The sequence below is a fragment of the Styela clava genome, chromosome 15 (genome assembly GCF_964204865.1).
Source record: "Styela clava chromosome 15, kaStyClav1.hap1.2, whole genome shotgun sequence".
Classification (NCBI taxonomy): Eukaryota; Metazoa; Chordata; class Ascidiacea; order Stolidobranchia; family Styelidae; genus Styela; species Styela clava.
The window spans coordinates 10,927,542-10,942,127 of NC_135264.1; the positions used below are offsets into that span (position 1 = coordinate 10,927,542).

General features: G+C 35.4%; 1 protein-coding gene and 1 long non-coding RNA gene across 3 annotated transcripts in view; one reads left to right on the top strand and one right to left on the bottom strand.

Moving 5' to 3' along the window:
• Positions 1-14,586, bottom strand: part of LOC120333766 (uncharacterized) — a 41,384-nt gene that overhangs the window by 16,864 nt on the left and 9,934 nt on the right. For both annotated transcript variants that reach the window (XM_039401126.2, XM_039401127.2), the window contains exons 3-12: positions 14,125-14,287; positions 13,035-13,196; positions 11,025-11,205; positions 10,031-10,325; positions 9,494-9,590; positions 8,396-8,462; positions 7,616-7,692; positions 6,906-7,536; positions 5,422-6,034; positions 5,198-5,337 (exon numbers count right to left, since the gene is read on the bottom strand). In XM_039401126.2, the coding sequence (XP_039257060.2) occupies positions 5,198-5,337; positions 5,422-6,034; positions 6,906-7,536; positions 7,616-7,692; positions 8,396-8,462; positions 9,494-9,590; positions 10,031-10,325; positions 11,025-11,205; positions 13,035-13,196; positions 14,125-14,287 (2,426 nt within the window). The remainder of the gene's footprint in view (positions 1-5,197; positions 5,338-5,421; positions 6,035-6,905; positions 7,537-7,615; positions 7,693-8,395; positions 8,463-9,493; positions 9,591-10,030; positions 10,326-11,024; positions 11,206-13,034; positions 13,197-14,124; positions 14,288-14,586) is intronic.
• Positions 138-7,077, top strand: LOC120333767 (uncharacterized). The gene is made up of 3 exons (XR_005568294.2): positions 138-2,655; positions 4,060-4,155; positions 6,948-7,077. It is a non-coding gene; the product is annotated as an uncharacterized LOC120333767 (long non-coding RNA).

Consider the following 14,586-nt stretch of genomic DNA (forward strand, 5'->3'; position numbering starts at 1 on the left):
ATTTTCAAAGTGTACGCTGTCATACTGTTGTCTCTGTCTGCGTCGAAGAAACAAATAGGGTTGGGTTACAAAGTGATAACACACTCGAATCAGTCGCAATTAAGGTTGGAACAACCATAAAAAACACCATGCATAGTATCAAAAATGTCTATTTTTGGTATAGCAAAAACCCGCCAAGGTCGACCAATAAAATTTCCGTAAAAATCCACCGCCTTCTTTAATAATCAGTACACTACCGCAAAGGGGGGAAAACTAGTGATACTAATTCAGTTATATAGTGTTCCAAAATTACAATAACAGGAGTGGAAACCAAAAGTATTTAGAACTACGCGATTCAAGTCAACTGGCACATGTAGATAGTAACCAAATTGAAACTGAATACAGCTCCAATGGGTAACAGTGCTATATCAGTAATGAGTCATATCTAATTTTGGCACTAGGAAAGCATAGTATATATATATAAGAAATACGGAGAAACTATATTCTCGTAAAGGTCGTGGAGGTAAAGTTTGACTATAGTTTGCATAAAAAACAGGAGAAAAGTAAGGGGCGAGGATAGAATTCGTCGCCAGGGCAATTTGGGGTTTTCAGAAACAGAACTTGTACGCAAATTAACATGTGGTACTATTCAAGGTAGGAATAATAATTAATCAACATCACAGATCAAGCTAGTCCTATGAACAGGTAAGGTCATTTACTACAGGAACATACTTGGCAGTAAAAATATACGATGTAGCGACATTGTTTGGGGAGCCGCGGTTGTTTTGCACACCGAATTTGAATACTAGTTTTTTTGAGAAGTTGTTGACTGTACTAGACAAGTGCGGAACAAATATAATATTATTGAACTGTGGTCCAGGTAATAAAGTGGTGTAACAAATGTTCTATTCATGTGAATACGCACACGTTGAAAAACAATATAGAAACACAATTGGTCGCTGATAGGTTGAAATAAATCGTGAATGTAATTGTACATGCGTGTCATGGATACCTGAATACGCTTGGGCTTCCTTAACAATACGGCCAAATACTGTATTGGCGGATAAAAAATCTTTCAAATAGGTGTTTTCAAATTACAAAACCACGAGCATTTTCAAAATAAAAAAATAATTGTTAAAAATCCACTATATTCTGCAAAAGATTTCATTGTGACTTTAGTTTTTTCGAAAACGTTTTCTAAAATTCCCAAGACCAAATTTTACCCCAGAAACATGACCAATATTGACAGCTTCTAACCAATTTGACTTGCGATTGATTGGCATCAAGATTTTTACTCAAAATGGTGGCCAGTTTAAAATTTATACCAGTAACCATTCATTCGTCACATTTACTACAAAAAACCTAATTGCTTAACTGATACTGGCTTGTATTGCGCGCATGTTTAATAGGTTAGCAAAGTCTTTCTAGGCAACTTGATCTCTCAAAAAAAATTAGAGACGTTAAAAGGTGGTGCAAAAATTTTCAAACAAGAAAATTCAGCAAGAATATGAAAAATAGAGTTTACCAAAGATAAATTCAGTGTACAGGATCTGATCAATACTTTTGCACTTTGTGTGGTAATATTTAATGCGATTGAATTGATAAACATAATATATTTTTATCGCCTTTATTATTGAGTAATAAAATACATAAAAATCTAAAATTAAATTCGGACCGGCCTTATCGGTCGGTTAATGGGTCTCCGAAAAGAAAAAGGCTGGTTCTAGCTCCTGTATCGTGCAGTGTTCCCCCTGGTAATATGAGTGTGGGCATATCTTGCAAAATCCATACTGGCGAGCCATTTCAACACATTATAGGTGAACATCAAGATTATAGATTAAGGTTTGTCGGAAACTATTACAATATTGTCTGTAACTTTCTGTGTATTGATCATCATATCCCAAAGTTTTCAATATAAAGCTTAAAAGTGGAATAGCTCCTATATAATAATACTCGGTGTGCAAATACATTATTTTAATGAAATGCAATCGATTAGCATATAAAATTCATTTGTTGAGGGGGGCACTCATCCAACAAACTCTAATTTAAATTACTAATCCTTTGATACATATTTGCTACCCGCTTGTCAACAGCCTGTTCACCATAACAGTAAAGCGACTTTGTCGTAATATCTGACTTCAGAATTTGACTTGCCTGAAACTTGACCACTCTACTGGCGATTCTGCAAGAAAACTGTCTAATAGATTTATAAAAATTTATAAAAAAAAATAATTACGCGGGTCAGGTAGCGAGTGCATACGTGAAAAATAATAATAAAAAAGGACTAAAAAAACCGAAAGTGCGTAAAGCGTGCGTCAAGGTTTCACTGAAGGGAAAGCCCCTTGCTTGAAACCAAGGTTTCATTTCTCTCGTTTTTAACACTCTCTCACTTTTCAAGCTCGTCGAGGAGCGGTTAGCGAGACTTTCATCCGCCTATGAGATGATCGCATTTTATTTGACAAGTGATCGGGTTATTTTATTCAGTTTATATTCAGTCAGGCTACGGTAGGTCAGGTAGTTCGACAGAAGGCATAGAGATTGTACGACTTATTCTTCAATTAGTTGCAAGAAACAATAGTGAAAATATAACCAGAGAATTTCGTCGTTTTCCTGACATTGGAGAACGCCACATTTGCAAGTCGGAAAACCGCGGGAACTACACTTCATGACAAAGTGGTACGTATGCCTAATTATAAATTTCCTTAATAATTTAGATATGCAATCTTTCTTTCACTCGAAAAGAAAACATAACCTTGCATTTGGATTCATAAATTTTATTCCAGAATAGAAAAAATAGAAAATGTTTGGGGTAATACCTTGTTGAGCATTGTACGTAAATAGCTTAGGTAAGCTGCATTTCGTATAAATACTTCATTGTCCACCTTATTTAACAATGATTAATTTATAGCACGATGGCAATGAACCAGTCATTTTGTATTTGCTAAGTTTACTTTAATAACCTTCTACCGATGTCAAGCCAGGGGATTTTAAGTTTTCTTATTTTTTTTTTACCCCTCACGGTTAGTACCCGGTAGCTTTCACTAATTTGGCTATGTGTCTTGTCTTTATAGTTTGGATTAGCCAGTGTTCCTGGGGTGGGGGTATGATCGCATTCGATATATTGTCAAGCATTCAGACTCCCAGTTTGGTATGTTTATATATTTATGCAACAAGGCGTAACTATTGTCACAGAACCGATACCGTAGAACGTTGCAATTGTACAGTTTCTAGAATCGGTAGTAGGTGAACTATTATTAGTAAAATTGTATCAAAGGTTGCCGTAATGAGTTTTATAAATCACAGTTTAAACGTTTAACGTCCCGTACATAAAATGGCGGCAGATACTCCATTACCGAACAACTGAAATAATATAAAATTTGTAAGGTGAAAATGATAAGCTTAAGTAAACGCTTCGCGAAACTCATGCGACGAGCAATACATTCAAAAGTAGCACGTGGAGGAAGTAATGGTCGAGACTAAAATCCTAGTCACGTCGGAAAAAAAATTCCCACAATCGTAACAGTTGTATTGCATTTTTCAAGAACAACATCATGCTATGTAATACCTAAATACCGTTGTTGGCCTTGTGGAACGTGCTCATTCATTACGAATTCTTGTCGCTGTAATCGCGCGGGAAATTTTAACACTGCCATTCGAAATACTATTAAAAACAAGAACCGCCCACACAGTATGAAAAGACAAAGTAACGCTGTTGTTAGTTAATAGATAATTTGTAATTCCCCTTTCGTTTCCTCGTAATCCGCTTATTGAAAAATTTAAAAAATATATTTTACATCTCTAAATTCCATATTGAATTGCATTACAGAATGAAAAATGAACTTGACAAATGCACGTACGCTGAACCCGCTTAACCCTAATTTGTTTAATATAAAATGGCGACCGATCGATCATGTATGTGTTGCGCGACTCCGCGAGTAATGCCTTCTCGCAAACTCTCTTTCGCGTTCTGGCGGATTCGCATTTACTGTGGTCCTTTACTCATTAAAAAATCACCTCGCCCTTGTGAAAGTAATGAACATTGCAATATTAATATATTACTAGTTATTCATTTTATTGCAGATTTGACGCATCAATCACACGCACAAAAAGTCGCGAATTCAGAAAAAAAATGGAGAGGGAGGAGTTTCAATTGAGGCGGAGATTAACCACGCCAAGGTGAATTTTTATTATTCCTTTTTTTTTCATATTTATGAGAGGTGATCCCAATAAAACTTAATCATAAACCACAGCCTGTTACTTCGCTTACAGACACAGGTCGGATATGGGTTTTGTTAGCCAATTAACTGTTTCATATGTATGAACTTCGACGTACGAATGTACGATTGGCAGTTCAAGTTAAGTAATCCAAACGCATATAATTAACCCCGACAGGTGCGAACCTATCGTACGTGGGGTAGTCACGTGTGCGTTGGCAAGTGCTATCTAACGCTAAACACGATGCGCCGAACGTAGAGTCGTGCTAGCCTAGTTATAAACCAAGGCTGATTATAAATAAACTTGCCACAACACTTGATAAAGTAATATACACTTTGCAAATCGCAATAAATTGCTGGTGGTTGTTGATTAATGAAGACAATTCCGGTTTTAGTTAATTATTACCCAACAGGTAAATTGTGGCTTGTCACGTAGACGTTACTCCCACTCGAAATCGGACTATTGAATGACAAGTCTTTTCATGTAGCTATATTCAAGTTTCTGCGGTTTTCTCCAGATTCCCAGGACTTTCAATTTTCATACTCAGGTTTCCAGTATCCAAATCAATAACTACGGTATTTCCTAACCACTGAACCCACAAACATATTTGAACCATGTTTTTTTATTAAAGCCTAGTTCAAATATGTCTGTAATAATAGAAAGTACTCGCGCAATTTTATTCAACTCGCAGTATGACTATCAGTAATATTTTATCAGAATAATGAGACTCAATTTCAAGAGAGCTCACCCTTTTGCTTAAGATTAGGCAAATTAGGAAAGGCATCACTGGAAACATGAGCGCCATTTCAGAAATGTCTATAAATCATTCCTCCAGTACCTGCACTCTTACATGAATTTTGCGTTCTGCTCACTTTCATACATATCAAAATACACAGAATAGATTCAAGATGCTGAGTTGAGAGATGCTGAGAATGAGTCAGCACTCAAAAAGCCCCTCTACTGCTTTGTTTTGTCGGAAAAGAATAAAGTAAAATTGCCATACCTGGTACACCCATTTCATGAAGTTTCCTATGCTCTTCATAAATATTTCGATGACGAAACAATCGGCCACACCCTGGCCATTGGCACGTTTGCCCTCCTGAAGATCGCCTTGGTTTTCTTGAGAATCCAGCCATAATAGAACTGTGCAGAAAATAATACGAATAACATATCAGTATCCGTGACTGTAAAAAGAAATAAATAGAAACCAAAATTTTCTAAACTCACTTTTCTTCAGTAACTTGATTTGGAGAAACCAAAATGGATTGTGGTGGCATAACATTAGCAGGGCTCACGGTATTCTGCATCCTTACCAAGGCATCGAGTGCCTCTCTCATTTTCGGATCTGTAGATTTGTTTGAGGCTCCGTGCATTATGAGTTTATCAGGTACAATACGAACAGGAGGTGCGCGCTGTACTGTCAGTGGCTTAGAACTTTTTGGCATGGTAAGATCGAGAGCAAAATTATCTTCATTATCACTTTCTGTGCGACTGCTGTTAGCAACACTTGCAGTTGTTGAACTTGTGGATTCCGCAACTTCATGCTCTAGTAGAGAAAAAGAGTCATCAGCAGGAGGCGAGGTTCTTGATTGGTATTCAGCTTTTACTCTTTGTGTCTCTGCACGATCACCAGTCTCATTGATATCTTGATTAACTGTGATCTCATCGTTTTGTATTTTTTCGCTAAACGAAGTTGGAAATCCCAATTCTTCATCATTTTCTTGCTTTGTGGTATTCCTCACAATCCCAACACATTCTGCTGTATCTTTTTCTTCATTTTCTGGCACATCTTGTGATTCTTCTATTACCAAGTTTCTTTCTTCTTCATCATTTGGTTCATCTTTGAAAGAATATGCAATGAAGTTAGTCAAATATCAAGTTTATTTAATAATATTGCTACTTTTCATTCTTTTAAGTATTCACCTAATCATGGTGAATAGTTCAAAAGTCCATATTTTAACGTGATATGCACACGCTTTCAGAAGACATAATCACCAAGCCACAAAATGCAACATTATCTGTCATTTGAACTTGACATTGATTAAACCTTCTGCAACTATTCAAATATAATCAATATCATATTCTCCCATCCGTCCGTTTATACTCAAATGACATTTGTCGGTTTGGAAATTTTGCTTACTTAATCTATGAAATTTGATGCAAGTAGTCTACTACTACTATTTAGTTAGTATAGTGTAATTTATTCGTAGCGAAGCCAGGGTGGCAAGCTTTTGACTAGGAATAGGAAACTTACTAACTCCCAGAAAGGATACACATGACCATGTACTAATTTCCCCCTTAATATCTATTGTTCTTGCGATAGGGAAACCAGTGAATAACTGTTTAAGTATGACTTTCAAGTTATCTTTATAATTTCAATTTACAGTAAGTTTTTTAAAAAATTGTTCACCGATTAACAAAAATTTTCCGATTTTCCTTATTTTAGCTCTATTAAGAGTTCTGGGATTGTATGTCTTTGCCAAATGAATATCCCCCTGCCCATAGGTTTTAGTCCCTTTACACATCTTGATGTAAAATAGGCGAACAGAATTAGTTACCGGTACCTCCTTATTGGTACACATACTTTAGGAGCGCCTAAATTTTAATTCAACCGAATTTGTTTTAATTTAACTTGTGGTGCTAATGCTAACATAGTTATGTCGAAAGTTTCGACAATTAATCACACCCACGCAAAAATAAATGAAACCAACCTGGGGAATTTACAGATGATGACGATTCTTTACTTTTATCAGATGAGGCACCAACAAACAGAGCACCAACTGCATTTGTAGCTTGTTCAATTGATATAAGAGCCGAATGATCGCCGGGAACTTTGCTTTGGCTTTCCTGTTCTTTGGATGATGTCTCAGAATGGTAACTTTCTGTATTGAAAAGCCTTGGTGACAAACTAACAGAGCGAAAGTCGTGAGATTTCGTTTTATTTTTTGGGCTGGCAGATGAAGAATGTTGCAAAGGGGTTTTTGTAAAGTCCAGAGACTGTGTACGAGTCCATCTGGTTTTAGCGGTGATGGAATGGTCACTAGTAATTTGAGAATCAGATGCTGCAGAGATAGGAGATATCTCAATTCGGGGGGATGAGCTGAATGAGGCAGGGGATGATGCCATATAACGCGGTGTGGTCAAGTCCGCAGGATCTGTTGTGGATCTGGAATTATCCATAGTAAGATTGGTTGAACATGGTGTGCCAGACAGATGAGTAGTATTCCCATCTTTATGATTATTTCCTACTGATCTATCATCACTCCATGCACTACCCTTACTACTTTCATCATGCATATCTGACGTTTGTTGTCTGATTGATGTTTGAGATATAGTTGAATCCTGAAAAGTAAATGGTTTCTAATAAATTAGACTTGAAAGTAGATAAATGCATAGTACAGTAAAGATAGAAAAAACTTACAATATCAGTGGTGATCAAAACGAATGGCTGCATCTCTTTAGAAATCAGATGAGGGTTGTTTACATCGAAGGTGCAACCTGAAAAACAAATCAGTGTATGCAAATTATATTACATGCACTGGAATCTAGGAATGGCATAATTTTCTTGATATTGGATTTGTAGCAAGAGTTACATTTCCGAACTCTGTGGGATAAATCAAAAAAATTGAACAGTAATCAAAATCAGAATTTCAACAGAGATAAAACAAAGTTGGGATTGGAATTTGAATCGTGTAAATTTTCCCAGACTGATATTGCTGGCAATTTGCAATGAATATGTCGGCTTTATGAGCTAAATATAGAGAACATGTTTATAATATTAGGGATCAATGCCCTATATATGTGCATAGCAGATATGTGCATGCCAAAAGTATCCACAAGGGAATATAAATATTATCATTTCTATTAGTGTAAAAGTCTTCCTTCGTAGCTTAATGGTTAACATATTAGTCACTATTTATTATCAAAATCTTGATAATAAATCTTGTTTGAAACCTAGACATTTATAGGTGACCACTTTAACCCAGTACACCATGCTAGGTAGTATAATGTCTAATGATATTAACCCAGTCCTTTTATTAACCCCAAAAATACTTTTGCATGTCTGTAATTGAAGTCCTAGTTAATAACTGTGCTGAGTCTTCATGTTAAAGCATACCACAGTCCACCATTCCTACTCAAACTTGAGTCTACCCACTAGTTCGTTCGGGTGCGTGTTACCGAAAAAGAAATTTTTACGCACCTGTATGAGCAGTGGTCCGATTCGCTATGTTGACGTCATCGGTGGAAACATGTGGATTCTGCATTAGCTGTAGAAAGGTAAAGAAAACTCGGGTTTCGATAGAAGTGAAATGTATATATAAATTCATGATAACAAATTATTCGAAATACAGAGCAGGAATTCGGACGAATGTAAATCTATTAAATTGAACACTGCCTCATTAATTAAGAGACCTTAACCCTTTCCATGCGATTATTAAATAATCGTATTTGCGATGCCGACTTTATGCATTTGTACCCCCACAACTGATCGATAGACTAACGAAAAAGTAATGATCCTCTGCTGACGGCTCGTTGGAAAGCTTATTTAAAGAGCTTGCAATTGGCGATTAAAAAAAATTTTTTTTTCAAAAGGGGTGGTCTGAGTCACAAACCGGATAGAAAAAAGGCATTTTTTTTCTTGGGTGTTGAAACTTCAAACCGTGATAAAAAAATGAAATATTCGCTAAATCTTTTACTGTTACCGCTTCTTGGTTGGCAAACAATAGCATAATATTGCTGTAGCAATTTCGTTATCTAACTCAAAATACTTTGGTAGATGGAAGGGATAATATGTCTTCTATTACCACCCAAAAAACACCGAAATTTGCATAAATTTCAAAAACACTCCCTCGTTCGGCCGCAAATAAAATTCCCATGGTAAACGAAAGCGAGATTTACCGTCACTTATGTTAATCTCGAAGAAGACTTCTTATCAATAAACTAAAACCCGGAAAAACTAGACCAACAGTTTGCGACCGATTGCTAAATAAAACAGTGGAGTACATCAACGTACCCGCCGCAATCTAGCGAGTTTTGTCGTGGGTACGTATACGTGCCCACCGCACAGAAAGTGTTGAGGAAGCCAAAATCATATTATAATTTTATTCTACCTTGAGTATTACAATAACTCAGAATCAAGTCCATAACCAATCAGAAACGCATTTATTTATTTATGTTCTATCAACTTCTATCCATAATGTCTGAGAATGTTAGAATAGAAAATTCAAAAGCGAAGGCATTTTGAAATTTATTTCTAATGGATCTTTAGAATATATTTATTTAAACTTAAGTTACGTACAGACTGGGTTTGAGGTTTTACTGTTGAAGGCTGTGTTGGTGTTGGGATGCTTATAGGCCTGAGATTATGATCCACTATCTGACTTGCTGTTACCAAACTGTAAAACAAAATTGTGAATAGATATCTTAGATAATTTAACATTTCTATGTCTAATACAAGTCTTACCCCAAAATATTATCATATAATAAGAGAAATTGATCAAAAAATTCACCATTGACTTGTGAAGATAATTAATTAAGTAACTTAAAAAAAATGTTCACCAAATATATTCATTTTGATCATAAAATTAAATACAAATATATTGCACTTGAATTTAGATAAGAGTGAAAATACAGTAAATCAACTTTCTGCTCTTTGGAATTGTACTCCTCATATATTGAATTGATTCAAGCAAATTTCTCAAATATGGGTATCAATTTTTGAATAGTAAATAGTTCAATGTCAGGTGACTTTGATATATGTAATTACTTATACATGATAAAGCACTGAAATTTTGACATTGCCATATCACAAAGTTTGACTAATTAAGCTACTAACTTGCTATTGGCGGTGGGAACCGGCACGCCTTTCTCTTGCGTTTCCCCAACAGGAATCAGTGCAGGAGGAGGTTGTTTAAGTGTAAATCTCTCTGCATTCTCCGGTTGAGTAGTTTTCGTCAACAAGAGTTGACGAACCTCATTGAGAGTAGGTCTACGGGCATTTTTTGCTACAAGGTAGGGCATCAACACTGTGAGAGCTTCGGATGTTGGGTTGGTCAGAGGAGGTTGAGGTGGAATTGGAGTGTGAGTAATACTAACACTTTGATGAGGTCCGTGGATGATAGGTTGCATAGCTGAAAGTTGTGTTCATCATTTATTATACAATTAGTTAATTTCTTAGGATTATAGTAAAACTGTGTTCATTAGGAAAATAGTTTAGTTGTTTTGGCCCTAGATAAAACAGATTGTGCTTGAAAAATTTCATTGGACAAAAACTTCGCTTTTCAGAGTGACAAACCAAAGTGCAAACTAAGAATAATTATGTCGTTTATTGGGAAAAATTAGCGATAGTAGTTGTTACATGCTTGCTCATTTTATGATTTCTTGCGGCCTAGTAATTTAGGAATTTACAAAATAAATAGAGGGTCAAGGGTTCTCCTGAAGTATGTGTACCAAGATGGCGGACACCGGAACGTAGTATGTGTCCTGGGTTGGGCCATAATTTTATTCCAATTTTCCTCATTTTAGTTCTTTTACGAGTTCGGGGACTAGCCAAGTGACTCCCCAAAGTATTCGTATCTAAAATTATGGCCTGACCATAATCTGGTACACATACTGCATCCTAGTGTCTGCCATCTTGTTATGCATACTTCAAGAGTACCGGGTCAAGAGCCTGAGTCTTCGACCTAACGAGAATATCCCTATAAGTTATGGCATCAGAAATTATACACGAATGATTTGTATTGAATATATCAATGAAGAATTTTATTATTTACGCTATTTTACAGAATATAATACATCTGTAACAAATTTGATATATTCTGCCAACATACTTGGAGGAATCTTAAGTTGATCTGATTTCTCGTAAGTTGGAGGAGGGTAGTTTGGTGTAGCACCAGATGGATAAGTTAATTGCTGCGAAGTTGGTCTCTGATCAGAATGAGTATATTGAACTGTTGTCTTCTGTGGGTGTGCCATAGACTGAATGCATGATGTTCCAACGGTCATAGATTCCTAATCATTAATAGAGAAATAGAATTGAATTTATTCTTCTTGTGTGAAAGAGTACCCATAATAACAGTGAGTATATAGTTGAATATGACAGATAGAGTACAATAGTTAGTTGTACCCTTTTTTCATAAATTTATAAAGAGGTATATACAAAGATGTATAAATGAACTTAATAGTAGTAGTTCGATAGTTGTAGTTATATTCGATACAGCCCTGGGGAGCCAAACCGTAGACGTTTTGTTTGTAGCTATCAGAAGTGGCTCCAGCATCAAACAATATCATTTTTCCCAGCCCAAATTATTTTTAATTCATTTTCATTACTAATTTGAAAATTCAATTTTAAAATTTGAAACCTTGCATCGCATTTGGCTGATGTATCATGGTAGTAGAAGTCATATCAAAAACATCAATGGTTATGAAGCCAACATGGGAAAAAATAAAGCTGGAGCCACAGGTTGAATATATGTACTGTGACCATAGCTGGATCCAGAGCCATTATAATTTCAACCAGCTCCCCATCCCTGACTTGATTTAGAAAAGAAATTTTCAAAAAGGTGATAAATGCCGTCTTTACTGCAGAGTTACTAAAATGTGTGATTAATTATTATTTCTGACACAGCCTTTCTAATGCGCTTCATTTTAATTAAAAATCAATAATTTGATATGTAAATTTACTGAGCTGCAGGCTTCAGCCAACTTTTAATCGCTTTTATAGTAATAAAGCTTCAATACTTCATAATTTTGACAATCTCAAGTAAGTCGCTAACAACTCCCAGAATTTGCCTAGATGCTTCTTTGAAAATGATTGGACATCAACATAAAAACATGGTATAAAATATTACCCGAAGGTGAAAAATTTAACACGAATCAATTAGTACCTACATTATTCTAAAATTAAGAGTCCTCCTCTACAAAAATTATTTCAGACATTAAAATTTGAGGCAAAAAATCAATTTTAATCAAATGCCTATCAACACAGCAGTATGTTTTGAGGCATATGCCTAGTGTGCTTAATTTTCCCTGAAATTTTATGTACTGCTGCCCAAATGTGTATTCAAATAAAAGCAATTAATTCATAACTAATGACCAAAGATTAAAAACAGCTGTTTTTGGTAAGCTGCTTCCAGCATTTTCTCATGTCCACTTATCTTTTGGAAAAGATAATGTGGTGTTATTAAAATACTATATAACCACAAACCACCATAATTGTAAAACCAAAACTGAATCATGCCAGGCGGTTCACATTTTTGAGTTAATTTGACAGCTATGCAAATTTAATCACATGTATGCAAATTCATTTTTCATTTCAATTATAGCTTATAGGATTATTGTTCATCAGAATTGATTCTTCAATTTCAATAAATATTTTCTGCATCTAGAAATCCTCAACAGCATGACGTATTTATATACCTGTCACTCTGAATAAGGTTCTGAATAAGCATCCATCATAGGAATGGAATTACTATAGTTTGGAAGAACTGGAAACACCTTGAACACACACTGAATCCACATACTTAATAAGTTTAGCACCTATATATATTAGCTCGCAAGTCAAGTCTCCCATGAGGCTGTTATTAGCCTTATCTTTTTTTTTGTTTCTTCTCTTGGAAAAATTATTTCAACCCAATATCGATGCTGTTTGAAAAATTGTACAACCATATAGGTTTTTTAGGCAACCGATTTATATTTGTGCTCCTCCATTTTTTTCAGTAGCAGCCATAATTCAATATAATAACCTTGGTGAAATAGTAAAAGACTATTGTGCTGTGTACAACAACTCTTTCTAGAGAATTTACCATGCAACTGGGTACAGGTTAAGATGTTCAACATACCTTTTCATTACCAGTAACATGCGGTCCAATAGTACTAGCAGTACTATCAACTCTTGGATGTAATTCTTGGCCACCTAGGCCTGGATGATTCCCTGGCCCTCCTGCTGAAACTTGGAATGAAGAACGTATAAAGTTGAGGCAGGTTTCAACAACATTAGTCATCTGCAAAACAGGAAAATATAGAAAATGAACGTTTAACTTTTCTTTTAATTAAATTTTGATACAAAAACTTTTTTACACTTTCAGCCAAAAACTCGATCGTATACATATATATATAGGCTACTGAACATTTTTTATTTCAGAACATTAGTCTATAATTATATACAATACGAAGCCCTTGGTGTTCAAACTTCTGCAGTTATGGAAAATATTCACAGTGCAAATAGCTATTCATATTTTCACTGACAATATGGGTGTGCATTCTTTATGAAGACACTTTTATGTCAACTGAGCAAATATCAAGGGATTTCCACCTTACTTATCAAAGTACAGTATCTAATACACAATGAGAGGTGAAGAGCATACATCATACTCGGACAGTGGCATTAAGCCAAGTAATTGGTGATCCTTTATACCTCATGCCTCAAAAGTCAACTGAGTCAAATTTCCATCATTTGAAGACTGTTTGAGTCGAGAGTTTCTTAAACTGGGTTCTTGGCCTACCTAGAGGGCCGCGAACGGGTCTCTGGGAGGCTGCAAACATAGATTTTTACTAGATAACGTTTGTGATGGCTTGATTAATTCGGAGTAAATGGACTGTGATATTTTTTGTCTGTAATGCATTTATTCTTCTATTTTTTGTGTTGGCTCTGTATTAATAAACATGGCGAACAAAATAACTGGTAGAAAACCTTGTAAGTGTAAGTGTGAGGTTGAGTATCTTTATTTAAGAACAGAGGGAAACAAATATAGGATCTTTGAAAGGTTTGAGAACCACTGGTCTTAAAATCATTGCCAATGCTATTAGGGGATGGGAAAAAACGCGGAAAAAATTGAATCAGTTATTTTTACTTCAGATTATTATAAAATGATGAAACAAATTTTCTGCAATTAAAGAGCCATTTCGCAGGTTGAGTTTTGATATGTATACCTGGAGACAGTTTGCTGCATATAAGACCTGATCACTGTTCTCAGATGTAATTGCGAGGCTGCCAGAATAAATGTAATCAAGAAGAACTTCAAATCCGCTGGGTGACAGTTTCTCAAAGTTTAAAGTTGAGGTCTTTGCATTTTCAGAATCAGCGAAAAGTGCTCTGCAATGCAATATTAGTTGATTAAAATTGTACAACACTATGTAGTGAGTGGTGCCAAGGGGTCTTCACAATATTAAATGTGTCTAACGTTGTGCAAGTCCAAACCTTTATAAAAACATGTTGGTAAACTCATAAAGCATATATCAATTACCGTAAATGAAATACCAATATATATTCTGATTGATGGCATATTGGCAGCTTTATTGAACAATTCAAAACAATGAGATGACGAGTTTAAATAAAATATCCCATAATAGGTAATAAAACATGCTACCATGATAGCCAACATTATATTAATA